We start from the raw sequence: 27,140 nt of genomic DNA on the forward strand, positions 1-27,140 counted from the left end.
AACCTACGTGACTGTGACGCGTGACATGTGACTCCACGCGTTTCCAGCGGAGTGGGAAAAGCGCGTCAATCGCAAGGACGCGCACAGTCGAGCTCACCGCCGAACGCGACGTCCAAAGCAATGTCGGATAGAACAAAGCGCGCAGACAGGCTTGCTGCTCTTGCAGAACTAAAACGAACTCGCGAAGGAGGCACGCGCAAGTGGAAGGTGCGACATCCATTGCCATCTAGCTTAAGATCGGTCCTCGAACGCGTCTTCACAGGCTCAGGAGGATGTGGATATCTATGATGAGGTCACTGAGGATCAGTATAAGAGCATCGTTCGGGGAAGATTGCAGAAGGATGACTTTGTCGTGGACGATGGCGTGAGCGGTTATATGGACAATGGGATGGATGACTGGACGGGTGCTGAGAAAGACGAGGAAGAAGAAGAAGACTCTGATGAGTACGAGACGAAGAAGAAGAAGAACAAGGGTGAGTTTGATGATACATCTACGCATTATAATATCTGACTATGGTGTCCAGTGAAGAAGGGCAAGGATGCTGCAGCAAAGCCTAAAGCAAAGCCGAAAGCACCACCACCCACAGTCAAGCCCTCTATCAGCGTGTATCGCCCAGCTGTCTCGGCAGAGCAGGAAGAAGACTTCATGACAAATCTCCTTGGAGGTCTAGATGCCGTCCCAGCCCCAGCTCTAAGGAGGCCAAAAAAACGCAAGCCATCTCCGTTATCAGATCACGAAGACCTAAACGGCGATTCTTCTGATGTTCCCGTGGATGATGCTGTATTCAATCTGCCATCAAGTGATTTCGAAGACGACTTTTCGACCATGATGAGCCCTAAGAAGAAGCCACGCGTGGCAAGTGGTGCAATCACTCCCGCAATCGAGCGAATGGGCAAGCTGGGTGTTCATAGCGGATCGGAAGACGGTTTTGACAACTCAATGGACTTTGAGGACATGGATATGGATGCTTTTATGGATGTCGATGACGAAGATCTTGATATCAAGCCCGCCAATGCGAAGAAGTCTATTCTCGATGGCTTGGAAACTAAACCCAAAGTTAACGTTGCCTCAGCAACAACCAAATCGGAGCCGCCCTCAGCGCCAACCTGGCTCTCTGTCTACGACTCCCTTGCCGTCACTTCTGATGAAACACTAGGCTCTGGCTCTTCCTCGTCAACTTCAAAATCCTCTGTTGACGCTCTCGAGCCTGATGGCACTCTCCGCTTCTTCTGGCTAGACTGTCTCGAGCACAATGGTAAACTCTTCCTCACTGGTAAAGTCAAGGACAAAACCTCCTCAACCTGGGCCTCCGCATGCCTCGCAATCGAGGGACTCCAGCGCAATTTGTTCCTGCTCCCACGTCCGCTACGCGTCGAGCAAGAGGAGACCGAAGAAGGCGAGTATGCCATGCACGAGACTGACGTCGTACCTAGTAAATCGGATATATACGAAGATTTCGAGCGGATACGGAAGAAACTGGGTATCAAGGGGTGGAAGGGGAGATGGGTGCGGAGAAACCACGCATTTGATGAGAAGGACATACCGAAGGAGGGTGAATGGATGAAAGTTTTGTACTCTTTTGAAGGTAATCCTCAGGTGCCAAGCTCTCGTGAAATGCTCACTGTGCACGGGCAGAGCCCCAAGTCCCTATGAATGCCTGCTCGCCTAATATTGCTCGTATATTAGGTACGAACACGAGCGCGTTTGAGCTTTTCGTGCTCAAGCGTAAGATCATGGGCCCATGCTGGCTTACCATAACTAATGCAGTTGTCGAGAACAAGGGCGTAAGTCCTTCCGTCCAACATTCATTGGAAATGTCCAGTTAACATGTCTTTCTGTAGATCTCGTGGTGCAAACTCGAAGCCACCGTCTCAAACCCCAAGGACGTGACACCCATGGGAGACGGCGCTGCAGAGCCTCCCCCTCTAACAATAATGAGTCTCGCAGTACGCACAGTCGTTAATCACCGCGAGAACAAGCGGGAAGTTGTCTGTGCCACCGGTCGCATATGGCAAGATGGTCAATTATTTGCGCCTCCGCCGAAGAAAATTGCTGACTGGATAGCATATACGCAGTCCAACTTGATGATCCTACACCCCCTGAGCAGCTCCCATGTTCTGCGCACACGCTCGTCCGTCCACTCGACCGCTTCCCCGCGAAATTCGAAGCCCAAGCGCGAGCAAATGGCAAGGGTATGATCTCGCCGATGAAGAACGAGCGGATGCTCCTTAACAGCTTGCTTGGTAACATTATCTTTCAGTTGCGCTGCTTCTTGATTTTTGACCGGACGTCTTGCAGTCACGCTGCACAAAGCAGATCCCGATGTCATTGTCGGTCACGATTTCCTCGGCGTCTCCCTTGATGTCCTCCTTGGCAGAATGAAGGACCTCAAGGCGGAGCATTGGTCTCGCCTTGGACGGTTCAGGCGCTCGAAGTGGCCCCCCATCGGACGGCAGGGCACAAACATGCGCTTTTTGACTGGGCGCCTGCTCTGTGACCTTGCCAGCGACGGCGCACGGGTAGGTCCTAAGTCAGCTTCAGCGATGCAGTGACTGATGGATCGCCGTCAGAGTATGATCGCCTCGACGACATGGTCCCTCACCGAGATGTGTAAAACTCATCTCAAGTCTGACAGGCAGGACATCGACCCAGATGACACAGCAGCGTACTTCGATGGCACCGTGTCGTCCCCAGACATGCTTATGACGTTCGTGCGACACTGTGAGCTCGACGCTCATTACCAAATGGCCATCGCATCGAAGGTTCAGATCCTGCCTTTGACAAGGCAGCTCACAAATCTTGCAGGCAATGCATGGTGAGTTTCTTCGGTTGACGATTTGAACTTTTATGGAACTTGTTTTCAGGAACAAGACGCTGAACGGTGGTCGGGCTGAGCGGAACGAGTATATTCTTCTGCACGAGTTCCATCGTCTGAAGTACATCTGTCCTGACAAGACTTACGGCAAGAAAGCGCCAAAAGCAGAGCCTGAAGCAGACGATGCGGACGGCGAGGGTGGTGGTGGTGGTGGTGGTGGTGGCGGCGGCGGCAAGTCGAGCAAAGGCAAACGGGACAAATTCAAGGGTGGTCTCGTGTTCGAGCCAAAACGTGGGCTTTGGGACAAGTATATCCTCGTGATGGATTTCAACTCGCTGTATCCGAGTATCATCCAGGAGTATAATATTGACTTCACCACCGTCGAGCGCTCGCTGGAGGATGTAAGTGGCCGGACTTTTGTGGTTCTAACTTTGATGCTGACACTTGAAATACAGGATGATGACGATAAAATACCAGACCCACCGCCACCTGAGGTGCCTCAGGGCGTCCTTCCACGACTTATCGCGACCCTCGTCAACCGACGGCGTCAGGTGAAGTCACTGATGAAGGATCGTTCGATATCGCACGCCAAACTACTGCAGGTTTGCCAGTCGATGCCATACCCTTGATTGCTTGCTTACACTCGGCCTTCGCCACAGTATGACATCAAGCAACAAGCACTGAAACTGACAGCGAATAGTATGTACGGCTGTCTTGGTTTCGAATACTCGCGATTCTACGCCAAGCCCCTGGCTGCCCTAACCACTTTCAAGGGTCGTGAGATCCTGACGCACACCAGAGAGCTTGCCGAGAGCTTACAACTAGACGTGAGCACACCTCGCATCTCTGTCAATGGGATTTATCTGACCCATCACAGGTCGTCTACGGCGACACTGACTCGGTCTTCGTGAACTCCAACGTGACAGAGCTTTCCGAAGCGCTGAAAATCTCTGCCGAGTTCAAGAAAGCTGTCAACGACCGATATAAGCTTCTCGAGATTGATCTTGACGGCGTCTTTGCGCGACTATTGCTGCTGCAGAAAAAGAAATATGCAGCTTTGAAGGTGGAAGAGGGATCACGGACGTCCACAGAAGTTAAAGGTCTAGATATGAAGCGCCGAGAATACTGCGCTTTATCTAAGAGCGTTTCCCAGTACGTTGAGTTTTGCGTTTTTGTTTGGAACGCTCAACTCGTGTACTTCACAGATACGTTTTGGACCAAATCTTGTCCGGCGAACCGACGGAGGTTGTGGTAGAGAACATTCATGAGTATCTAACCACCATCGGCGAAAATGTTCGTGGAGGAAAGATCAAACTGGAGGACTTCATTGTATTCAAGGTGCCCTCTAAACCCTCGTTTCAACACTTTTTGATTCAACTCACGCATAACTCAGCGCCTAGGCAAGAACCCAGAGGACTACCCCGATGCTAAATCTCAACCTCACGTACAAGTCGCTTTGAGGTTGAAAGCAAAAGGTGGAAGCGCCCGCAACGGCGACGTTATACCTTATGTGTTCTGCGTCGCGCCTGGTGAAGAGACCGTGAAGACCGCTCAAGCAGATCGTGCCAAGCATCCAGACGAGATCAAGAAGGCTGCAGGAGAACTCGTCGTGGACTATGAACACTACCTTGCGAACCAGGTCCTGCCGCCCATTGAGCGACTATGTGAGCCTATCGAAGGAACAGACAGGGCACGGTTGGCTGAGTGTCTTGGTGAGCGTTGAACCACTGATCCCTGTGAACTGAACTCAATGTTTCCAAAAGGACTGGACCCGGGACGTTATCGCCTTAGTGGAAGCACGCAGGCTGGGTCAGCACTCACATCCCTAGACTCCCTTGTCTCTGAGGCAGAACGGTACCGCGACGTGGCTCCGTTCCTGGTACGCTGCCGCGGATGTGCTGGACAGATGGCATTTTCCCCGGTCTACGATCGAGATGTATGTGCCCCATATCCCGCTTTGTGTTGTTTGGGACTGTCTGACATGAATCAGGCGTCGATCCTATTGCCATCGGGGCCGACTTGTCCCGCATGCAGCTCACCGCTGGGTTCGGCGAGCCTACAGACGCAATTAGAGGTGCAGATTCGGTCATTTGTGGCCAAGTACTACGAAGGGTGGGTTGTCTGCGAGGATCCGGCGTGTGGGTATGAGACGCGGTCGATGGGGATGTATGGCTGGCGGTGCGGAGCGCCGGGAGGCTGCAAAGGTAGAGTTCAGTTCAAGTATGGGGACACCGAGTTGTACACCCAGCTCCGGTATTTTGCGACGCTGTTTGACATTGAGAAGATCGTCAAGGCAGCACAGGGCAGCGCGAGAAAGGGTGAGTGCTGATGCAGTTTATCAACTAGTTGAGACGTCTGACACTTGTGGATGCAGAGGAAATCGACGCTGTTGCATCAAATAATGACCCATTCCTCAGAGCGATGTCGAAGACGGTGGACAAGTATATGGAACAATGTGGGCGATGCTGGGTGAATCTTGGAGCGTTGTTCTCTAGCATGAACCTCTAAGTTCAGATTTATCAATCGCGGATATCCGATGCTAGATATCATGTACGAGTAATTTCATACAGTCGACAGGCTTCCCAAGGCGTGTCAGCAGTGCTATCTTTCCTAGACCTCGTATTGTGCGCCCACACCCCACACACTATCTAGGTACTCAGACTCAGTTCCACAGACAAGCTTGAAGGATGCTGAACCTACACATTGTTGACGCAGTAAGCTACAATTCCTCAGGTAGGTAATTGCGAATTGACTGAGTACTCTTGCAGAATTTGGTGATGTTTTCAAACGAAACCAGTAGCAAGACCAGGCGGCCTGGTTTTGTCCTTATAACCATGAAATTTGTGGGTCGGTGTACACCCCAACCGTGGCGGGTGCGGTTTGTGCGGGTACTTAGGGGTTCGGTGATTTCCCCATGGGTAAACCCGTGCTCATCCTGAAGGTTCTGGTCGACGTCCAGGCCTCAAACTTTATTCGAAGCCACCGAGACTGTATTGTGTAGAGACGGCGTTTACCAACCTTTTCGGCCCCTTCGTTCGTCGAATTTAGCTTCAGAATTCTGTCGAACACGTCGGATCACTTTCTCGTTTCGGGTGACATTGACCCGTGTCAAGGACTCCGATGAAATTAACTACGTGCGATTTCAGTACAAGCTCCAGTTCAACTTTCAGCGTCAGCTCTTTTTCTCATGATTTTGATTAGAACCACCAGGATTCCAATGTCGAGCTGGCATTGACCTTACTTCGGTCATATTTTTCTCCACGCCAAACAGTAGACATCGCTTTACAGGGTAATAAGTCATGGTCGGACCTAGTCTCCTCTAGCCAGACCCAATAGAATGAAGATACGTAGTCGTTCCTTCTGATAAGGAGTCGGACCGTCTGATACTATGAACTAAGTTCTCAAGATCTTAATGAGGTGGCAAATCTGCTGGCATTGCAGATATCATCTGTTTGAAAGGGGAATTCAGGTGAATAGGTTCTTCTCACAGAACAATGTTCAGCCCATAAAAGCAGGCCGTCTTCTTACTATCCCCTTTAGATTTATTCGATCCCATATCACAAACAATGCGTTTCTCCGTTATCCTCACTGTCGTTGCTGCTTTGACAGCATTAATATCTGCCAGTAAGGCTGCCAGTGAGAACTGTCCTGCCTTTTGCGTGCATGACGGCGACTGCAAATACTGTGATAAAGTGTACATTTATGGATGCGTGAGTATGAGTAGTTTGCGTCCTGGATTTAACCACAAGACTCACCGACGTGATAGTTCCTCTTTTTTTGCGTCAGCTGGTAATGTGGCAGTGAGTCGTATTTCTGCTTTCACATCTGTGCAGTAGTTGATGGCACGACGCGTGAGTTACTAGTAGTTTGTTGCTGAGTTCATCAACGTGCTTGCTTATTTTCACTACGGCTCGAGCAATGGAGATCTTGGAATAGAGGAAATCTCGAACATTTAATGAATACATGGAATATATTGTCTACGACGCAGTTTTGTAGTCTTGTTATAAGCTTGAACATAGAATATGCCTCCGATAGATCCCAGATGGCCTGTGTTGAACGAATGTTTATGTGAGTATGAGTAGTGTGCTTTGCATCCTGGATTCACTACTCAAGTACTCACCCTTGCGCCTTGTAATACTAATAGCCTGCTGGTACAAAGGTTTGCAATCCGTGACTTCCTAGTCCGATGAGCTAGCATCCTGAGTGGCACACCGGGACACATGTTTCTGCCTCATCTCTAGCAATCTCGCGATGCGTCGCTGTCGGAGGCGGAGAGGCTGCAGCAGCAGATGATTGCCAAGCTTGTAGGTCCCGTTCACGGACCGATATATTCTTGCTGATATCCGCATCTGTTCGGAAAGTTAGTGCATACGAATGCATCGAGATCAATATCAAAGATTGGTGGAATCAACTTCCTGTGGGGGAGCATGAAGCTGATATGATGCACTCACAGTTAGTGATGTGCAAGGTCCGGCTCGAAGGATCTGCAAGCCCGAGCCGGGCCCTCGAGCCACGGCTTTTATGGTATGTAAAATAGGCGCAGGTACTAGCTGTTACAGGCTTGATTACATCGTGTCACTGTACTGCCATTCAGATTTTTACGAGTGGACACACTCTGTATTTAGGGTGACCCTCGTTTTCCTCACCTTCGTCATCTGAGATAGGGATCTTTGCGCGATTGTCAGAGCTTTCATGACATTGCCCAGACTTGCAGCTGATGTCTGCCGGATTTTAGGCAAGCAGTGCTGTGTGAGTGTGAGGTATAATTGCTCATAGTTCTCCCCGTCGTGCTCAGGCAAGGGTAAATGCTACTGCAGAAATTTTGAATGCACATGCAAGCGCACGAGCGAGCCCCCGAGTCGTCATCGAATAATCCTGATCGTATCGTCGGCATATTTGTGCAGCATGAATATTGGCGACATTACGGCGACGCTGACCACAGCCCTCAACGGTGCTATCAATCTTCTTCGGCTCGAACGACTCGTTCATCAAGTTCATCAAACGCGTTAGAAATTCACCAAAAAGATTGTGTGACGTACTAAACTGTGTATTCTTTGCATAATAAAGTGCGCCACATAGTTATACTGTGGGGTGGTGTTACGGTTGAGCTTTGGTACGAGATGGGCAGCTGGTATCGGGAGGCAACGCTGGTATGCACATGACAGCGCTGAGGGGAGGTTTGTGTTCCATAACAGAGGTCTGGTATGAGAAGAGAGTTGCGGTCGTAGTATGTGCACCAGACCATGAGCGAAACGATAAGTTGTATAGAGGGTGGGTAGTTGTGTTAGTTTTCTGTGCTGTGTGCCATGGGGAGGAGTAACAGGAGAAGGGGTAAACATTCCGATCATGCTCAGCGCTCATGGTGAACGGCGTGTTGAACCACTCGTCGAAAGACTTTACGGATGTGATGGGCATCTACCCCAAGGTCCGAACGTCGTAGGTCGTAAGTGCCAGGGATATGCAGCTCACCGCTGGGTCCGACGAGCCTGTAAACGCAACTAAGTCTAGAGCACGGTGCAGATTCGGTCACTAGGTATAATAATAGACTAAAGCTAGGCTAATTGCCAGTATCATTGTTACTAATTTTTGTGTCAGCCCATATCATCCCCACTACTAGTACATAAATATAGGACCCTTTTCACGACCGCCCAGGCGTAAGCTATAGACCAGTTTTACTTATCATTCTTACAGGAGATAAACTATTACGGAGGACCACTAATACTAGCAAGCGTAACCTTGAAGTTGACACATCATAATCACCCACGACTCACGCGCACGGGTTACCAGTGACTAGTAAGTACCAGTAGCCCCACTCAATCACATTTTATTTCGTTCGTGAATGAGCGTATATTGGCGTGTGGAACCAGTAACTGATTAAATACCAAGATAATATTTTGGAACCTGGTGGATAAATCATTAAACTCGCGTCGCGGACTTTCAACGAGCGCGGCGAATACTCGACTGCAAAACTTTGCATACGCCATGGCACGTCTACGACGTCTCGAGCGCCGGGACCTTGGGACGCGTTTTTCGAGGAGATCGACGAAGACCAGAGGCCGGATGAGTGTAGAAGTCGATGTGGACATGTCCGTCGTACCAATTTGAGGAAGGAGAGTGCAGTGACCGCGTTGGGGAGAGCAGACGTCCGCGTTGGGCAGTTGCTCGAAGACATTTTGGCCCAGTGGTAGGGCGTGCTTTCAGTGAGCAGTGTACCAGTACTGTTGGACTTGTCAGTGCCTGTGATGCGCGTGCCGCGTCGGCACTTCCAATCTACAACGATGTAGACCTAGAATAAAATACTTACGATTTCTTGTATTTCTGTTCCGTTCCCACTGGCCACTGTCCCTCGGTAACCTCATCATTGCCAGCGGAATTGTTTCCAACTCCGCCTCCCAAGACGGATGACGTGTCAAAATGGTAAATCAAAGCTTCGAATACTGTAATTTATTGTTATTGACAGATACTTAACGCCTGTCAAAATGTTAAATAATGTAATATCCATGTATGTGGCACATCCTTGGCGCAAACCGCTGGAGTAAGGGATTGGGGACGACAATTTTAACATCCTACGCGCGCTGCAGGAATGGTCAGATCTCAGAAGCGCACATACGCCATGACTACATGAAACCAAACTCTTCGGTTAGCACGTGCTCTCACCGTATCTATCGCCAAACAGGATATCGGGGACGAATCCACGGTTTAGTTGACTGCCAGCCTCTGCCAGCAGTTACTGATCCCGACGCAGTGGTAGCGATTGCGATGTTCAATATCGGATCAATGACACTGAATCAGATCTAGGGTACGAGTATAACTTCACACATGATTGCCACCCCCCGCCATTCAAATTTGGCCCAGGGCTACCCCTCCGTCTGTCCCTATGTCATCCCAACGCTCAGAAAAATCTGTACAGGACGACAAAGTCTCAATCGAAGAAGTGCTCGAGGAGCTTAACATAGTCAATTACCAACCTTTAAATCTTCAGCTCGATACTGGCGATGAGTATGTCAATGTTCGTCAAAAGTGGTGGCAGTTATGGTAAGTGAAGCTGCGTTTGCAACAATGCCCTCCTTCATTAGCCACGGGTAGGTTACCTAAGGACCCACCACCTCCAGCTCCCCCGTCCCTAGAGGATGCAGCGGTGCGCGAACCTCCCTCTACTAATTTGCTAAAGGACCATCCTAATAACATCGCGTTCTGTAGCTGACACCTTTGGCTAATGCTTCAATTTTCTCTCAGCTCACTTACACCTGGATAACCGGTATAATGGTCGGTCATTGAACCTCGAATCGCAAAGTATACTGTTCCAACGCATAAATTTAGGTTCTCGGATATCAGCGCACGCTACAAGCCTCAGATCTATACAAAATGGACACATCACAAGAGTCAGCCGTACTTGCTGCTAAACTTGAAGCTGCATGGCAGCGGCGTGTCAAGGCAGCAGCCGACTGGAATGCACGTCTTGAGAGTGGAGAGCTCAGGCCATCCTTCTTCAAGCGTACCGGCTGGGCCTTGCGGGCAATTCCCAGTAGAGGGCAGATACAAGGCGCGACCTGGTCTGAGCGACGTGCTGCGTTTCAGAAACATTGGCGAGAATGCGAAGGGCGGAAAGAGGCCAGCCTTGCTTGGGCTCTAAACGATGTCTTTTGTAGGTTGTTCTGGATCGGAGGTGCATTCAAGGCATGGTCTTCCTCATACATTGTCACTGTCAAATGAATTTACAAGTCACTCAGGTGATTGGTGATCTGGGTCAAATTATGGCACCCCTCGTCCTTCGGGTGAATAGCAAGCCGTCTTCGGTTGTGGTAATCTCTGATGTTTTTGTCCCTCTGCAGGAAATCGTCATCTTTGCGGAGGAGCGTTCCGCTGCAATTGTTGCTGGAGAACCTACCCCTAATGCCGGTCGTGGTATCGCCATGGCTATCGGGCTCTTCGCACTTACTGTGATAGCCAGCGTCTGCACTCATCAGGTTTGTCAACTTATGTGAGTTGAAGGTGAACTCGGCTGAGCTGACGCATTTCAAGTTCTTCTGGCGTTCAATGCTGACAGGCGTACTAGTTAGAGCCGCCCTGATAACATGTATCTACGAGCGTGGAGTGAACCTCACAGGCAAAGCGCGTGTCAAACTCAGCAACGCCGCACTCGTCAACCATATTTCTACGGACGTGAGCAGGATCGACGCGTGCGCTCAGTGGTTTGTGAGTCGCAAACTTAAGCATACGCTCATATCGATTAACCGCAGATTGACCTTCTCGCTACTAGCATGCAGGTGAGTATATGCGGCTCCTTTGGCTTGAAGATTTCGAAATGTTCATGATCTTCAAGCTTGGACTGCACCTATCCAGATCATAGTTTGTCTAATCACTCTTCTAACCATGGTTTGTTGCACGTCACGAAGAATCCATTTCGTTCTGACACCGCTTGAAATTAGCTCGGACAGTCTGCGCTCGCTGGTTTCTCGCTATTCATTATCTTCTTCCCATTTCAAAGTCGGTTGATGGCGCAGCACCGCCGTATGCGCTTGCGGTCGATGAAGTGGACTGATCAACGAGCGAAGGCTTTGCTCGAGGTACTCGGTACGTAACCTTGGAGCCGCTGGAATGAGCGAGGATGCTGAAGGGGTGCACAGGCGCCATGCGAGTGGTTAAGTATTTCTGCTATGAGGTTCCCTTCCTTCAAAGTGAGCAATAAGGGCAGGGGCCATTAAAATCACGCTCACGAACGCCGTTTAGGGATCTTCGAGCTTCGAAAGCAAGAATTGCGTAGTATCCGACAGATTCTTCACTCAAGTTCGGCGCAGTAAGTTCAGATGTGCATGGCGTGGCGATCCATTACTGATCCGATCTACTCCAGGCTGGCGCTCGCTATGTCGCCCTGCAGTTCTCGCTTCTACACTCGCTTTTGTCACATACACCCTTATAACGCCCAAGTTCAACGTTGCCGTCCTCTTCTCCTCGCTGAGTCTATTTCGCGTGAGATCCTTTCGAGCAGCGTACATAATCATGCAGCTAAGCGGCAAATAGATTCTCCAGCAACCAATGGTACTCATGCCCCGGGCATTATCGTCTATCCCTGACGCATCCAGCGCGATCCAGCGACTCACGCATATATTCTATGCAGAGCTCATGTCTGAAGACGCACTCGTGATCGACAAGGATCAAGAGCCGGCGCTTCTGGTTAAGGACGCGACGTTTGAGTGGGAATCCTTCGAGAAAGACTCAGGTGAAGCTGTCAGCTCGAAGAAGGGTGGAGTCGGTAGCAGCGGTAAGGACAAGAGCACGAAGGAGGACAAGGTGAAGGACAAGCCCGCTCCCGGACAGCACGCACCGCTCTTTAGGGTGAAGAATGTGACCATGACCATCCCACGAGGCCAGCTCGTCGCTGTAGTCGGACCTATCGGAAGCGGCAAGGTGATCTCGCCGGACGAATTTTTGAAACTACTTCTGACCCATGAACAGTCCAGCTTGTTGCAAGGTTTGATAGGGGAGATGAGGAAGGTCTCCGGGCATGTTTCGTTTGGCGGTCGCGTCGGTTATTGTCCGCAGACCGCATGGATTCAGAATGCAACCTTGGTGAGCTGCGTTGCTCTCAAAAAGTTTATACATCTCACGTTTTACTCCAGCGTGATAATATCATTTTTGGTCGCCCTTTCGAGGAAGATAGATATTGGCGCTGTTCTGGAAACCGCCTGTCTACTTCCAGATATCCAACTACTCCCTGATGGGGATTTGACTGAGGTATGGTGAATGAATCCAACTCCATATCGTCCGCTTATGATGTTTTTAGATTGGAGAAAAGGGCTATCAACCTCAGCGGTGGCCAAAAGCAGAGAGTAAGTTTTATGACATGCCTTCGCTTTAAGACCCTAATTTTATCTTCCGCTCAGGTTAACATCGCTCGTGCTCTGTACTTCCAGCCTGATATTGTCATATTTGATGACCCACTCTCAGCAGGTGAGTCACATGGTTTATGAGGTGTGTTGTACTGACGAAAGCCCTTTCAGTGGATGCTCACGTTGGAAAGTCCTTGTTCCAAGATGCCATCTTGGGAGCCTTGTGCAATCGCGGTGTCACCGTCATTCTGGTCACGCACGCGATCCACTTTCTCCCTCAAGTAGATTACATTTATACCATGAACAACGGTGTGATCACAGAGAGCGGGACCTACGAAGAATTGATCTCCCACGGCGGGGACTTTGCGCGTTTGGACCTGGAGTTCGGCGGTCATGCGTCTGAGGGCAAAGATGATGTCCAGGCAGAGAAAGTCACTCCGCAGACAGGCGTCACCATCGAGGATGTCAAGTTGAAGTCAGAAAGAGCCAGAGAAAAGGCTACTGGCAGTGGTAAACTCGAAGGTCGCTTGATGAGCAAAGAAAAGCGGATCGACGGGCTCTGTGTCCTTGAGAGGTGCGTTAAAGTTCGCCTGCCTAGGTTTCCCCAGATTGAGACAGTTTCACAGTGTACTGGACCTACTTGGTTGCGGGACGCGGTCTGATCACAGGGCCTGTAGTGCTGTTGTTCGTCATCGGGATGCAGGCAAGTCAGATCTTGAACTCGTATACACTAGTTTGGTGGGAGAGCAAGTCAGTGTCGTTTTACCGACTTCTTGATCCTATTTCTGACATCCTGGTGCAGCAAATTTGACAGACCAACCTCGTTCTATCAGACGCTGTATGGTTGCCTCGGGGTTAGTCAAACGGTCTCCCAATTCTTGCTGTAAGTCGGTTGCTATCGCAGATGGCAGCGAGCTCACTCAACGCAACTCGCTTCAGTGGTGCTACAATGGACTTCATGGCCTTCTACGTGTCTCAAAGCCTATACCACAAGTCCTTACGCAACGTCTTTTATGCACCTATGTCCTTTTTCGACACTACGGTGAGTAGTTATGATGGCATAGTCACAAATGTTGACTATGTTCCTACAGCCTATGGGCCGAATCCTGAGCGTCCTTGGCAAAGATATCGACAGTCAGCATCTCTCTAATTTGTGTTATGCTATGCTTTGCTGAAATCTTTCGTTTAGATGTTGACAATCAATTAGGAAGTGAGTGCTCTGTCACCATAGTGAAATCTTACTTATGCATCGTCCAGTTGCCATGAAATTGGGTATGTCAGCCGCAGGCATCGCCGACGGACACTAACTATGGGATCCAGGTGTCATTTCGCTGGCTACACTTATGGGCTCGGTCATTATTATCACTATCCTTGAACCATACTTTGGTCAGTTTATTGGTGTCATTGCCAAGGATATAGCTCACCCTTGTGCAGCTATTGCTCTTGTCTTCATCGCGATCGGTTTCAACTACTTCGCTGCCTTCTATCGAGGCAGTGCTCGTGAGGTCAAGCGCCTGGGTTCGTTGTTGTATTTCTGACCCAGAAAGTCTCTGATATCGACCATCAGAATCTATGCTTCGCTCTATTATGTATGCCCACTTTTCCGAGACCTTGACCGGCCTTCCTACCATCCGAAGCTACGGAGACATGAAGCGGTTCATTGTCGCGAATAGATACTACATCGATCTGGAGGATAGAGCTCTATCCCTCGTGGCTACAAACCAGAGGCAAGTAGTCTTATACCTATTTCGCGGCGGCCTTGGCTTATTTCCTTCCCTCAGATGGCTTGCCCTCAGGTTGGATTTCATGGGAAGCTTGTTAGTCCTCGTTGTAAGTGTCTGTTCAATGGCAAATACCTCAGTCTCACCCAACATTGCGATCTCGATAGGTTGCTCTTCTCGCAGTGAACGACGTCTCCGGGATCAACGCCGCCCAGATAGGGTTGGTACTCACGTATACTAGTGGGTCTCCCTATGTTGCCACAACAGTCTACATTGTTAAGCTTTTCGTACCAAAGTCTCGTTGGCACAGATGTGTGGTAACGTAATAAGACAGACCGCAGACGTCGAGGTAGGACTTTTCTTATCTTACATCACTAGCTATTCACTTGTCGTTTGCCTCAGAATCACATGAACGCAGTAGAACGAGGTGAGTCGCGAATTCTACGATACCTCCACTCTCACTTACTCTTCTCAGTGGTACAGTACGTCGATGAGGACGCGATACCTCGCGAGGCACCGCATGAGATCGAAGAACGCAAGCCCCCGGCGAAATGGCCCGAACATGGCGCCATCAAATTCAACAACGTTAAGATGGCGTATAGGCCGGGCCTCCCCAATGTATTGAAGGGTATCTCGGTCAATGTCAGGGGAGGCGAAAAGATAGGTGTTGTTGGAAGGTCAGCTGATTCGTTGGATCCACACATGTATACTGATGCGGCGTCCCATCAGGACTGGTGCCGGAAAATCTTCATTGATGCTCGCGCTACTCCGAATTGTCGAGCTGTCCGGTGGTTCGATCACCATCGATGGGTACGTTGGTCATCGCTCGTGACGAATATTGTTTTCACCCTGTCCAGCATCGATATATCTACGATTGGTCTTAAAGACCTTCGCTCCAAGATTTCTATCATTCCACAAGATGTTTGTGAAATTTCCTTGCACCTGCGACACAACACAGGACTGATGTACAAACTCGATAGCCTCTTCTCTTTAGCGGTTAGTGTCGTTAAGTTACATGCACTTGTTTGAAGCCCTAAAAAATCACCAGGAACCATACGGTCCAACCTGGATCCGTTCTCTCAACACAATGACGCGGAGCTATGGGATGCGTTGCATAGATCTTATCTTGCTGACTCTGGCACCGACTCGAATCTTGCTGATGGCATCAGGGGGGAGCAAACTTCCACCAGCCGCCATCGCCTTGACAGCACCGTTGAGAGTGAGGGAGCAAACCTCAGTGTTGGGGAGAGATCTCTGCTTAGTCTAGCTCGTGCTCTGGTGAAAGACTCTAAAATCGTCGTGCTTGACGAGGCCACGTTAGTTACGTACTCTTCTCCTGGATGCATGATGTTGACTTTCTTTCAGAGCCTCTGTCGACCTTGAGACCGATAACAAGATCCAGCACACTATCCAGACGCAATTCAAGGACCACACGCTCCTTTGTATTGCCCGTGCGTTTTATCGTTTTTGCTCTCTTCTGCAATGCTGCAATGTGATGACACTTCAGACCGACTTCGAACTATCATTTCGTACGACCGAATTCTGGTCATCGACGCTGGCCTCGTCGCAGTGGGTTGTTTGAGCATCTTTCAGCGATTCATTCTCATGAGTTTCAGGAATTCGACACTCCATCTAATCTTTTCAAAATGGAGGGCGGAATTTTCCGCGGAATGTGCCAAAGTGGTAATATCTCCTTAAGAGATATAGAAACGGATAGACCGGTGGATTTTGTTGAGGTCGATCTTGGGTCGTCGATCTGGAGTGATCGGACGACAGTAGACAAATATGATAGCTCAATTTATTAACAGCCAAGGTAGTGCAAGGCTCGCATACTGGTATGTATTTCCGTAGATGATACCAATAGAACTAGTTGCGTCTTGTAGCGATCTGCAAGCTGACATCGTGCTTCGCTCAGGAGACGTCAACTTCGTTATTGGAAACATACAGGCAATTGTCTGGATGGAATGGTGCGAAGCAAACAAGTACGAACTCAGAATACACATCAACCCAAAAGTCCTTTCACATATTTCAATAGTTCCCGCCCCTGCAAAAGATGCATGATTAGTCTATATTCAAGATTGTCGTGTTGCCAGCATAAACTCACCCCCTTGCTCTTCACCCCTGCGACCATAGCTTCCACGCCCTCAAGCTCTCCGTCAACTCCGTGCATTATGTTTTTATCCCCTCCGGACAATGATAAGCGTGCATTACGCTGCCGCTCACTCAGTCCGTGTCGGAGCACAACAGTCAGCACAGCACGCCATCCCCTCTATTGCACCATCTGCCGGTGCATCCGTAGAAACAGGCGAGGATAGGTGGCATAGGTAGCTTCGGTACCATCGTCGAGCGAACAACATATGGGCAATACGACCGATGTTCATTCAGCACATCAAACTGCCTCTCCTTTGTCGACGAACGTGGTGGTAAACTGCCGTCTTGTGGTAGTGGAGCGGACTGGGGTGTGAATGCCCAAAGGCCAACGCGTCGTTGACACAAAGAACAGTGCAGAAGAGATGTGTCCCGGGCGCTTCTCCCGATGTCGCTTAAGCGTGGGGTGCGCGCACGCGGGGGTGTACCTCCCAGCTGCGAGATACTAGTAAGGGGTGAAGACGGCATCGGAGACGGAGAATCCCCTCTTCCCCACGGAACAGTGCGTGAAACTGACGAAGCTCTAGACAGCGACGGGGAGGCTGGCCTGGACATCGTGGCTATTCGAGAAAGAGATGTAGTGCGAGTGCGTTCCGAGGGAGGAGAAGGCGGGGCCAACGACCAGCCGAAGAGGGCAGTCACGAGTGTAGTATCAGATGGCTCAGGGTCTGCATCGACTTGCATTGAGGACTCATCCTCAGATTCTGGCTGCGGCTGAGTAGGCTTGACTGAGGCAATTGCTGAACGAAGCGAGGAAAGCTGGGAGGCCGACTGATGAAACCTATGAGCAATGGACGCAAAACGGTGTGGTTTAACTCACCAGCGGATGTTTAATCACGACGTCTGTCAGGAGGGGCTCTAGAGTGAGTGTGTTAGACTTGATGTCTCGTGCCATGGCGGCAGGTGCTTGGAGCGGCACGCGATAAATCGACGCTAATGAATTGTGTGAGCAAGGAGGCCAGGTGCAGCTCGAAAAACAACTCACAATCACATTGCCTAGTGCGCCAAGGACATCCATCCTTGTGCATCTCTAATAACTGAATGCGCTGTTTCTCAACGAGCGCATTGGCTATGGTACGAAAGAAAAGCGTTCAGTAGTGTACCTTTTCCTTTACCTACCTTCTAAACCTTACCAGCTTCTCGTGTCATGCCGTCTCGCCCCGCGACAACCCATGAAAAACCACAAATTCCGCACACTAGTCTGTCCTTGCCATCATTTATCCAACCGCACTTGGCTGCAGCGACAGCATCGATTTGGGGTGGCTTGTTTGCGTATGTCGCCAACTTGTAGGTCGACAGACGGGATAAAAATGACTGAGTAGATGATGGTCGGTATTCTGAGGCGAGTGAAGCTGATGCTGGAACGCTAGGGTGTGCAAAAGGGGAAGCTCCTTGGCTCTTGGAGCGGGACGCAGTCCGGGCCAAGATCGCAGCAAGGTGAGGGGCAGTCTTGGAAATATCATGCTTATCCGCAGTACTGTTGGGCAAACAGGAATAGAAGGAGACGAGAGCAAATTCAGAGATATCCAAGTCGAAAACCGCGAAATTTGACTGACTCGACGGGTGGTTTTGGTTCGTTGGACTTGATACCGTACTTGGCGAGGGTAGAGTAGAGAGAGCGGGTCATATGTGGTCGCTTGGGTGGTGTTGGTCTTTCAGATGCGGGTTTAGCTGGAGCTACAGCGCTGTCGAGGCTTTGAAGTGCATCATCGAATTTACGCTAAGACATGCTACTCAGTAGGGGCCCATTGGAGTCAAGTTGCTACGCTTACCTTGGTAGCTCGGATAGACACTGACGAACTCGTCGAGCTTGAATCTGAGCTGTTAACAGACATAACTTCTGTAGCCATCGTCATGTCGAGCGATGAAGTTGAACGTCGATGGTGGTCGTTGAAGACAGAGAGTGCCACTGACACTGCAAATGAAGTACAGCTAGCACAGCCACCGCGATAGTAAAATCCACCCGATCCCTTTCGTTCGAAGTGACTGTGGACACAATACGATGCCGTGCGATAAACCAACAGGCGATCAAATTTTTAATAGTTTCTCTCAAAAGTGACAAGCAAAAGTCTATTATGATTCATCATTATGAACATGAGTCGTATCATCCCTTCGGCTTGTACTCTCTGCTTTCATCCGCCCTTTCAAACGTGCCGCCGACCGCCGCTCTCTCTGCAAAGTAGCCTTCTGCTGCTCAGTCTTCAAAATCTCTACCACCGTACGCGCAGCCTCCACATCATTCCGTAGATAAAATCCCTTGATGAACATCTTGAGCATCGGTTTCGCATGCTTCTCAAACGATATATAGGCCGGAAGCTTCGACAGCGCGAGAGTTCCGCCGGTGCGCAGAGGCGGGGTGCCAAAGGGCGGGTGGGAAGGGGAATAAGCACCCGCTGGGTATCCACCGCAGACCATGTGGTCGAACAGTGCACGTAGGCGTCGGTAATCGAATGCAGTCCTCCAGGCTATCAGCGCCTTGAGAATGATGTTGACGGTAATTCTATCAGGCGCGAACTGGTGGCAGCTGACGAGGTTGTCAAGGAGTCCAAGAAGCTTGCGGACGCGTCTGCCGTTTCTTGGGACTGGTCGAATGAGGACACCGTGTAAAAGTGTGTTGCCTAGGGTCGTCCGACTTTTCGCGTCTACCCTGCTTGCAGCACGACTAAAGGCGACCCTTGCGGCATGCGCTCGCCTATCATAGATTAAACTTTGAAGAACTCTGTTGAACACTGGGCCACTGCTCGTTGGACTGTTGGTTAAAGTCCCTGCTGTCCAGAAACGGCCACCTCGAAACAAGGTATTTAACTTGCGACCTGGCAAATAAATATTCGTGGATAGGCGTCTACTGCCTGCCGCCCAAAGGCGTGCGATGACCATGCGGCGTCTGTTGACGACACATCCCTCGCGTGCGTCAACGTAAATTCTCTGAATTCTCGACGCGCAAACAAATTGCTTGCGGTGCAAAAAGAGGCGAATCAGCTGCATCAAGAACGAGGGTTGAAAGAAGGTCGAGTGGAATTTGATAACGTTAGCGATAATAGCCGTGGTCTGGAACCCTCTGCCTCGCGTGCATTGCTCGGCTAGAAGAAGCTGGAGATGCCCACGGAAGTGATCGGGGGGAGGTGAGGTCGCGTATAGGTTGTAGAGGGAAACGCCAATGTCATCGAAAAGATCTGCATCGTAACGTCGATGCCTGATCTCCCTGAGGCCACGAGCAATACTGCTTAGGAGGCCTCCTACTTGTTCTCGGGAGAATCGTTCATTCTTGAGGAAACGCACAGCATGAGGAGGTGGGAGTGCTCTGGCAAGGGCATATGCGATATCGACGTCGATGTCGCGTCCACTACGGTCTGCAATGTTGTACAACATGCGGCCGAGCTCAACATCACGATGAATAAGATCCTTGACAGCCGCAGACACGATGACACTATGGTGCTTGACGTCAGTCGAGTAAAAACTCAACGTCTTCATGACCAATTCCGCTCTACACCCCCGGACTTGCACCAAGGCAGCAAGATGCATCGCTGCCATTGCTGTCAATTGCGGTTCCTCCACAGCATCTGAAGAATTTCTGGTCCAAAGCTCGAAGGTTGTACTCGATTCCAGGCATGCTTCGACTAGTTTCGTATCGGCTACCGCACCAGCGAGGCGAAAAATAGAAGTCGCTACAGCACGTGAAATGAGGAATGGGGTACGATCGATTGCGCATGAGGTGCAGCCAAGACTCATGAAGAGAACGTATCATCACTTGAATACGTCCGCGGAGGGCAGGATCATGAAGATGAGCTGCACCCGCGGCTCGCGTAACCTTTTCAAGAATCGCAAGGGCAAACAGGGTCTTCCACATTGATGCACCTCGATCCGGAGGAAAATCGAGCGATGAAATAGGAATTCCATTGCTGTTGCAGCTGTACAGCAGAGAACATAGGAGTAGGTTGCTCCGCCGGTGAACCATTGGAGTGTTGGATGAAAAAGCCTCGTGCAGCAACTCCGTGATGGGCTTCGCATGCGCAGAGGCACCTGGTACAGGTAACGGAAATGTCGAAAGAGCGGATGTTATGGTGGTAGCATCAACGGGTACAGCTGTAATATGAGGTGATGGAGTATCCCCGCACGACGACGGAAAATGAGTGACCCGGGTTGAAATAGGCTGATAGAATGGATCCCAACAGTACAGCATCTGCGCCATGAACGATCTCCCACAACACTTCCAGCACTTTTGTATGGAGAAATGGATGGGTGAGAATGATGGATGACATCGCATCAACAGCCCATTGCTTGTGACGGGGATCTGTGCTCGACACGAGCGATTTCAAATAGGGAACATGAACCTCTGGATCGAAAACGTGCCGAGAAAGGTGGAGATATTGTTGTCGTGCGCGGAAAAGAGAGCGATTAGATGCGTGCGTATCTGTTCGATTTAATTAGGCCAATCTACTAACGAATGCAATGGATTATCTTACAACCGAGCTGGCCATCTTTGGAGAGGGTAATGCTTGCCAACTCAGCCCGCATCATCCAATATCTATCCGAATGCGACAGCAGTCATGCCCCTCTCCTGCTTAAATGATACAACCTCCTTCGCGAATGCCCAGTAGTCACGAGGTACGGGACCATTTTTCACATGGGGAAGGAGTGAACTAGTATACACACATCTTCTTGATGGGTCGACAGACAAGGACCCAAAAAGACCAATCAAAGCACTAAGTATTCCTGAGTCGAGCTGCGACAACTGGCCTCGGGCTTTTGCGGATATATAAAATGAACGAATAGTATTGGGTGTCGGTCTCCTGGAAGGGTCGGGAACGACTGGAGGCGACGTCAGGATCTCTTGAAGAGCACTTATGGCCCGAGTGTTTGTGCGTGAATTAGACGTGCCGGGCTCTTGACCATCATCATCTGAGGTCCCAAGAGACAGTTTCCTCGTGTTCCGCAATTTCTGAGTCCTGGTAATGCGCGGTACGCATTCTTGGATATGGGCGCTAGCAGAAGATAATAGTCTACAATAACGATCAAAACTCACGCATTGAATGGAAAAAAAGCTGCAAACCTGATTTGTTGAGAACCGTCGACGCCGCCCAAAACTCGGACGGTCGACACACACCATCGCAACATTCCATGGCATGGACGAATTTGGAACACGTCGCGTTACAACGTCACGTTACAGGTTGAACATACCTGCGGCATTCTCCGGCGGATTTGTAACCTTATTTATTAAACTGTAAGGCATTTCCCGGATTGATCGAAACTTTAGCAGGAGAGCTGGGTCTACATATCAATATTATCCTCATCCAGTCGGTCGCCTTGAAAAATCCATTGGCACACTGCTGGTGAGTGGTGCGAGTTCAGAATGTGTGATTTGACTGACAGGCTTGCAGAGGTCAATCGGGAGGCACTGATTTTCACTAAAAAAAATCATCTGTATATTCATGTAAGTCACTACTTATTACCCTGTCTCGATAATTGAACGCGTGGTGTATCAGAAATCACAATGGGTGCTACTCGCGCGCAAAAGGAAGTTTACTTCACCAAACTTAAGGAGCTCATCTCCAAATATCGTGCGCTTCAATATTCTACTTGTCTAACAATCTTTGTTTATTGATGCGCTTGCAGCCTCCATCTTCATCGTCAACGTTGACAATGTTAGCTCCAACCAGATGCACCAGATCCGTGTTGCCCTCCGTGGCAAAGGTGTCGTCTTGATGGGCAAGAACACCATGGTTCGCCGTGCCCTCCGTACCATCCTTGCGGAGAACCCTCAGTTCGAGCGTCTTCTTCCCCACGTCAGGGGTAACATCGGCTTCGTCTTCACCGACGGCGACCTCAAGGAGGTTAGGGAGATCATTATTGCCAACAAGATCGCCGCCCCCGCTCGTGCCGGTGCTTATGCCCCCAAGGATGTCTTCGTCCCTGCCGGTAACACCGGTATGGAGCCCGGAAAGACCTCCTTCTTCCAGGCCCTCGGTATCCCCACCAAGATCGCTCGTGGTACCATTGAAATTTCGACCGAGATCCAGGTCGTTACCGCTGGTAGCCGTGTCGGTACATCCGAGGCTACTCTCCTCAACATGTTGAACATCTCGCCGTTCACGTACGGTATGACTGTCGTCCAGATCTTCGACTCTGGAAACGCGTTCGAACCCTCTGTTCTCGATGTTGACGAGAAGGTTCTTATTGACCGCTTCATGTCCGGTATCAAGTCCATTGCTGCCATCTCATTGGCCCTTAACTACCCTACCATCGTCTCGGTCACGCACTCACTTGTCAACTCGTACAAGAACCTCATTGCTTTGTGCTTGGTCACTGACTACATGTTCGAGGGTGCCCAGAAGGTGAGTTCAACTTCAATTCGGCTACTATTGAGATGCTTTAAACATAACACACTGAAAATGCTGACTACAACGGATGCACATAATATTTTGTTTCTGAATATTTACCATGAGTTTACATGTTTAACAACGATGCTAATGGTTAATATAGGCCAAGGAGTACTTGGAGAACCCTGACGCATTTGCTGCCATTGCCGCACCTGCTGCCAGTGAGGCTGCACCCGCTGCTGCTGAGGCCGCGGAAGAGGAGAAGGCTGAGGAGAAGGAGGAGTCTGATGATGATATGGTAAGTTGCTCATGATCCGTAAAGATCATAGTGCTTACACGGTTGTCTACAGGGTTTCGGTCTCTTCGACTAGATTACTCGTTGTGTCATGTTATTTACTGTCACGCACATCATCTAATGCATGCACCTGATAAGCGACCACGATGCAAGACTCGTTCTGATCACACGATTTCCATAAGTATATAAGTAAGACTCTAGAAGGAATACTGGGGCACGAACACTACGTAGATCATATATATATTGAACCCTCAACACGTTGATCGATCCGACGTGTGTGCTTCTCACTGGCACTTTACAGGGACGACGATCAGATATCGGTGGACCGATGGACCAATTCCAGGACCAGCGGACCATGGTTGTGATTCCCATAGGATGACGTTTATGACGCTTTCAACTCCAAGTAGTGGAGGCATAGGGCGCACAGCTAGAACAAATCCAAGATTAATCGACAAGCCTCAACAGCCATCAACGATCTAGGCGTTTATCACGATAGTGACTAGATCACGCAAACGTTTGCCAGCCTACTCGCTCCGACAACCATCCGTAACTTCATATCATATTCGTTGGAAGGAGATCCGATAATCACCCGTATTCGGCCTCTCCTACATGTTTTCGTAGAGATCTGCTCACTTATAAATTTCACTCCGTCATGGCTTCCTCGAGCTCCATATTCCCCACATCAGACGAAAGCTTTGCAGATATGGAGGGCAAACACCTCATCGTTGTCGCCAACCGTCTTCCCATCACAATTACCAAAGATGCATCCGGCGAATACCACTTTAAAATGTCTTCTGGAGGGCTGGTATCCGCCCTCTCCGGTTTCAAGAAATCATTAAGCTTCACCTGGATCGGTTGGCCGGGTTTTTACATCCCACCGAAGGACCGAGCTTACGTCGACAAGCGTCTCATGGAGGAGTACAATTGTCAAGCCGTATATCTTGACGATGACGTCGCTGAGGGCCATTACAACGGATTCTCTAATTCCATCCTATGGCCGCTATTTCACTACCATCCCGGAGAGATGAACTTCGATGAAGAGAACTGGCTGATGTACCGTCAGGCCAACTTCCGGTTTGCCGAGACCGTACGCTCGCAAATCACACCCGGCAGTATGGTATGGGTGCAGGACTATCACTTGATGCTCCTGCCCATGATACTACGCGGCCTCGTTGACGGCTCATCTGGAGGTGAATACCAGAAACGAGAGCTGACCAAGATTGCGGAGGGTATCGAGGAGGAAGTTTGCACCTCTTCTGAAAGAATACCCGACGTCAAGATCGGGTTCTTTTTGCACACACCCTTCCCCAGCAGTGAAATTTACAGGTAAGTGATCTTGCATTATTTGCCGATCACCTCGCTGACCCTGTGTCAGGATCCTCCCTGTCCGGCGTGAAATTCTCCTGGGTATCCTCTTCTGCGACCTCATTGGCTTTCACACTTACGACTACGCCCGTCACTTTTTGTCTTCATGCACGCGCATCCTTGGCTTGCCCACAATGCCTAACGGTGTTGAGTTTGAGGGTCGCTTAGCTCACGTTGGCACATTCCCTATTGGCATTGAACCTTCTTCATTCATCAAGGTATGTACGACGTAAAATTACATGGGGCGTTGAAGCTTAAACAACGTGCAGAACCTAGAGAAAGATTCCGTTAAATCTCGCATAGCTCAACTCGAACAGCGTTTTAATGGAGTGAAAGTCATCGTTGGGGTTGATCGTCTCGATTACATCAAAGGAGTTCCCCAGAAACTTCATGCCCTCGAGCTCTTCTTGACACAGCACCCTGAGTGGATCGGCAAAGTTAGTGTGGGAGTTGTCGTGAATGCTCGGTTGACTTACTCGCATCCGCTGTTAGGTCGTGTTGGTGCAGCTCGCCGTGCCGTCTAGACAAGATGTCGAAGATTACCAAAACCTGCGGTCAACGGTAAACGAGCTTGTCGGTCGCATTAACGGTGCTTTTGGTACAGTCGAATTCATGCCAATACATTTCATGCACAAGAGTCTGGCCTTTGACGAACTATGCGCCCTTTACGCAATTAGCGATGTTTGTTTGGTGACAAGTACGAGGGATGGGATGAATCTGGTAAATCTTCTTAGTTCTTCACCTGCGATGACGTATTGATGTCATTAATACGCAGGTCTCGTACGAGTATATTGCCTGCCAGCAGGCTCGTCAGGGCGCAATGATCCTCTCCGAATTCGCCGGAGCCGCGCAGAGTCTCAACGGATCAATCGTCGTCAACCCGTGGGATTCTCAACAGGTCGCAGACGCGATTCACGAAGCTGTCACGATGGATACAGAGACGCGTGCTGAGAACCACCGCAAACTTTTCAAATACGTCAACAAATACTCCGCGGCTTTCTGGGGCACGAGCTTCATCAAGGAAATGAGCAAGCTGAAGCAGGATGAAGTAGGACAAGGAGGGTCAAGCCGAATTAAAGCCGAAGAATGACGAAGGCCCAGGTAGCGACCTCGTTGGCGGACAAGTGCCTACGCCGCAGGTGGTAAGCCCAGATGCATAAACATCTGGGAAGGCAAGTAACCTCTATTTAGGCATTGGGTCGGATAATTGCGTTTCATCTTTGGCGCTCGACCTGGGGTGCCGTTTGTTGGCTGTTCCATATGATTATTCCATATCTTCAATGGTTTTCTAGAACATAGACGGGGTGGCACATTACACGACGATGGAGAATAAAGTACTACATAGTAGCATGAGGTGAACACGTTTTTGCATGCTCGCCTCCGCTCGTTTTATGCACACCTTCGAGAATCCTGCAGCTGGCAGCCTGGTAAGCGCAAACATCTGACCTGAACTGATGACGGAATGTCAGGGGTTTTCTTGGGCGCTCCGAGTGCCCGTACGTTCGAGTTTCTTTGTAGACCTTCTACAGAAGCGCAAATTTGCTCGCCGTTCCTTTGAGAAATGAAAGAGAACCGTTATGCGTCATGGGTCCTCAACGAGATGCTCGTTTTAGCACGAGCGGCTCAGGGTTTCTTTCGTTGGAAGCTAAATCCTTCCCGAGCATCTCTGCAAGAGCTTCCTCTAGTAAAAGCCCTCTAACGCAGATTGAAACAGGGCGCAGGACATGGGCATTAACACCCTCATTCTCTTTGGGTGACACATGATCGTAGTGTGATTGTGAAGTGTGGCATTAGAATTTACAGTTATGCCAAGCTCCTCGTCAGTGGGCAACAATGCACACGACACAACAACAAAGGGAAGTCAGCTGAAACGCATTTCCATACCCTGGCTTTCTCAACATCACAACAATAAGAAGGTTTGAACTCAAGATCCAGTGCTTGTTGTTTCGATGGTAGCATAGTCTGCGTGAGACATACGACGAAGCTCCTGAATGCTTCCTGTGTTTGTCGGCGCAATGCGCAACGTTGAGTCATCCGCCTGATCGAATGCACTTGAGAATCCACCTCAGTACGGCGTAGCTTTGTCGTTACATAGGCCAATTAACAATCACGTCCCTTTGTATGTTAGTCACTCACGTCGGAGGATCTAGGGGTCTGTGGTAACCTCCCTGGAAAAGTCCGACAAGTCCCATGAATGATCCCTGCGGTTGTCACTCCAAAGGCTATGTATTACTCCCAGAATGCACGCGCAACACCGTTAGGAAACCGAGGGCCGAATTCCGCCCTTTACCGCTAATTGTAGTAGTCGCCACCCACACGCGTGAAACGTCGAGTCAGATTGAGTTTCAAGGTGGACCAGATTGTCAGCTTTTTCTGCGTCCGAGTTGTCAGAACTTGCACCCAACCACAGGGTATCTGTCAGTCAGCACGAGCAGGTGTTATCAAGGGTTCCTTCTTGAAAGCAAAGATAGGTTCCCTTGGGGGCCGAACGCGAGAGGGGTCCACGGGCTCCATAGGAATCCTCATATCCGAGCACATAGAGTTGTTTTTGTATACCATGCGCGAGGGTAGCGTTGAACACCATTCAGATGAAACCGCGATCGCTAAAATTTCAAATGTCTGATCCATTAACGTCATGTGTGAGGGAT

The 27,140-nt window shown here is 49.9% G+C and overlaps 7 protein-coding genes across 7 annotated transcripts; 4 read left to right on the top strand and 3 right to left on the bottom strand.

Moving 5' to 3' along the window:
* Positions 1–120: 120 nt before the first annotated feature.
* EDB91DRAFT_1245576 (uncharacterized protein) lies at positions 121–5,324 on the top strand (the record flags this gene model as incomplete). Its single annotated transcript, XM_041322562.1, has 17 exons — positions 121–207; positions 263–473; positions 525–1,586; positions 1,637–1,785; positions 1,843–2,020; positions 2,077–2,244; positions 2,300–2,520; positions 2,572–2,816; positions 2,866–3,217; positions 3,272–3,418; positions 3,476–3,643; positions 3,694–3,968; positions 4,022–4,154; positions 4,210–4,528; positions 4,580–4,752; positions 4,807–5,134; positions 5,191–5,324. 17 exons carry the CDS (start codon positions 121–123, stop codon positions 5,322–5,324), a joined length of 4,350 nt encoding a protein of 1,449 aa, XP_041180130.1.
* Positions 5,325–6,401: 1,077 nt separating this feature from the next.
* EDB91DRAFT_1334878 (uncharacterized protein) lies at positions 6,402–9,178 on the bottom strand (the record flags this gene model as incomplete). The annotated part of the gene is made up of 12 exons (XM_041325472.1): positions 6,402–6,489; positions 6,572–6,641; positions 6,780–6,863; positions 6,937–6,994; positions 7,029–7,165; positions 7,268–7,376; positions 7,431–7,537; positions 7,661–7,859; positions 8,286–8,320; positions 8,588–8,606; positions 8,914–9,086; positions 9,121–9,178. The coding sequence occupies 12 exons, from the start codon at positions 9,176–9,178 to the stop codon at positions 6,402–6,404; spliced, it is 1,137 nt and encodes a 378-aa protein (XP_041180131.1).
* A 515-nt stretch (positions 9,179–9,693) lies between these two features.
* Positions 9,694–16,428, top strand: EDB91DRAFT_1264452 (ABC protein; the record flags this gene model as incomplete). Its single annotated transcript, XM_041324480.1, has 40 exons — positions 9,694–9,851; positions 9,903–9,954; positions 10,017–10,082; positions 10,137–10,461; positions 10,539–10,591; positions 10,649–10,783; positions 10,839–11,012; positions 11,057–11,083; positions 11,160–11,192; positions 11,246–11,383; positions 11,444–11,494; positions 11,547–11,613; positions 11,668–11,786; positions 11,838–12,224; positions 12,273–12,551; positions 12,608–12,646; positions 12,701–12,767; positions 12,818–13,220; positions 13,265–13,396; positions 13,449–13,529; positions 13,586–13,688; positions 13,738–13,780; positions 13,836–13,856; positions 13,904–13,918; positions 13,967–14,032; positions 14,081–14,164; positions 14,214–14,476; positions 14,535–14,654; positions 14,702–14,716; positions 14,770–14,794; positions 14,843–15,044; positions 15,097–15,177; positions 15,225–15,288; positions 15,348–15,363; positions 15,416–15,683; positions 15,733–15,818; positions 15,875–15,936; positions 15,984–16,128; positions 16,176–16,202; positions 16,283–16,428. The coding sequence occupies 40 exons, from the start codon at positions 9,694–9,696 to the stop codon at positions 16,426–16,428; spliced, it is 4,638 nt and encodes a 1,545-aa protein (XP_041180132.1).
* Positions 16,265–18,502, bottom strand: EDB91DRAFT_1345212 (C3HC zinc finger-like-domain-containing protein). Its single transcript, XM_041325840.1, has 7 exons — positions 18,288–18,502; positions 18,072–18,235; positions 17,649–17,992; positions 17,501–17,584; positions 17,336–17,448; positions 16,472–17,286; positions 16,265–16,411 (listed from the first exon to the last, which is right to left on the bottom strand). Exons 1-6 carry the CDS (start codon positions 18,369–18,371, stop codon positions 16,615–16,617), a joined length of 1,461 nt encoding a protein of 486 aa, XP_041180133.1. The 5' UTR covers positions 18,372–18,502; the 3' UTR covers positions 16,265–16,411; positions 16,472–16,614.
* Positions 18,503–18,563: 61 nt separating this feature from the next.
* On the bottom strand, positions 18,564–21,652 carry EDB91DRAFT_1116556 (uncharacterized protein). The gene is made up of 6 exons (XM_041317980.1): positions 21,566–21,652; positions 21,056–21,515; positions 20,979–21,018; positions 20,691–20,926; positions 20,254–20,665; positions 18,564–20,180 (listed from the first exon to the last, which is right to left on the bottom strand). The coding sequence occupies exons 1-6, from the start codon at positions 21,628–21,630 to the stop codon at positions 18,589–18,591; spliced, it is 2,805 nt and encodes a 934-aa protein (XP_041180134.1). The 5' UTR covers positions 21,631–21,652; the 3' UTR covers positions 18,564–18,588.
* An 86-nt stretch (positions 21,653–21,738) lies between these two features.
* Positions 21,739–23,398, top strand: EDB91DRAFT_1327828 (ribosomal protein L10-domain-containing protein). Its single transcript, XM_041325261.1, has 6 exons — positions 21,739–21,845; positions 21,894–21,946; positions 21,999–22,073; positions 22,129–22,847; positions 22,996–23,130; positions 23,183–23,398. Exons 3-6 carry the CDS (start codon positions 22,007–22,009, stop codon positions 23,201–23,203), a joined length of 942 nt encoding a protein of 313 aa, XP_041180135.1. The 5' UTR covers positions 21,739–21,845; positions 21,894–21,946; positions 21,999–22,006; the 3' UTR covers positions 23,204–23,398.
* Positions 23,399–25,877, top strand: EDB91DRAFT_1116558 (glycosyltransferase family 20 protein). The gene is made up of 6 exons (XM_041317981.1): positions 23,399–24,453; positions 24,503–24,710; positions 24,762–24,929; positions 24,985–25,212; positions 25,268–25,540; positions 25,572–25,877. Exons 1-6 carry the CDS (start codon positions 23,780–23,782, stop codon positions 25,650–25,652), a joined length of 1,632 nt encoding a protein of 543 aa, XP_041180136.1. The 5' UTR covers positions 23,399–23,779; the 3' UTR covers positions 25,653–25,877.
* Positions 25,878–27,140: the final 1,263 nt, after the last annotated feature.

Source organism: Suillus paluster (genome assembly GCF_016628075.1).
Source record: "Suillus paluster strain FC165 chromosome Unknown EDB91scaffold_11, whole genome shotgun sequence".
NCBI lineage: Eukaryota > Fungi > Basidiomycota > Agaricomycetes > Boletales > Suillaceae > Suillus > Suillus paluster.

Bases quoted from the DNA above. Each gene is read 5' to 3' on its own strand.
- EDB91DRAFT_1116556 (XM_041317980.1), bottom strand. From the start codon at position 21,630: ATGTTGCGATGGTGTGTGTCGACCGTCCGAGTTTTGGGCGGCGTCGAC. The intron at 21,019-21,055 runs GTCGCATTCGGA...ATGCGGGCTGAG, and splicing joins AGGAGAGGGGCATGACTGCT to TTGGCAAGCATTACCCTCTC. The intron at 20,181-20,253 runs GTTCTCTTCATG...CACGTGCTGTAG, and splicing joins ACGTATTCAAGTGATGATAC to CGACTTCTATTTTTCGCCTC.
- EDB91DRAFT_1116558 (XM_041317981.1), top strand. From the start codon at position 23,780: ATGGCTTCCTCGAGCTCCATATTCCCCACATCAGACGAAAGCTTTGCA. The intron at 24,711-24,761 runs GTATGTACGACG...AACAACGTGCAG, and splicing joins AACCTTCTTCATTCATCAAG to AACCTAGAGAAAGATTCCGT. The intron at 25,541-25,571 runs GTAGGACAAGGA...GCCGAATTAAAG, and splicing joins GCAAGCTGAAGCAGGATGAA to CCGAAGAATGACGAAGGCCC.
- EDB91DRAFT_1345212 (XM_041325840.1), bottom strand. From the start codon at position 18,371: ATGACGATGGCTACAGAAGTTATGTCTGTTAACAGCTCAGATTCAAGC. The intron at 17,993-18,071 runs GTCAGTCAAATT...TTTGCCCAACAG, and splicing joins GAACCAAAACCACCCGTCGA to TACTGCGGATAAGCATGATA. The intron at 17,585-17,648 runs GTAAGGTTTAGA...TTCGTACCATAG, and splicing joins CGGCATGACACGAGAAGCTG to CCAATGCGCTCGTTGAGAAA.
- EDB91DRAFT_1327828 (XM_041325261.1), top strand. From the start codon at position 22,007: ATGGGTGCTACTCGCGCGCAAAAGGAAGTTTACTTCACCAAACTTAAG. The intron at 22,074-22,128 runs GTGCGCTTCAAT...ATGCGCTTGCAG, and splicing joins GGAGCTCATCTCCAAATATC to CCTCCATCTTCATCGTCAAC. The intron at 22,848-22,995 runs GTGAGTTCAACT...TGGTTAATATAG, and splicing joins TGTTCGAGGGTGCCCAGAAG to GCCAAGGAGTACTTGGAGAA.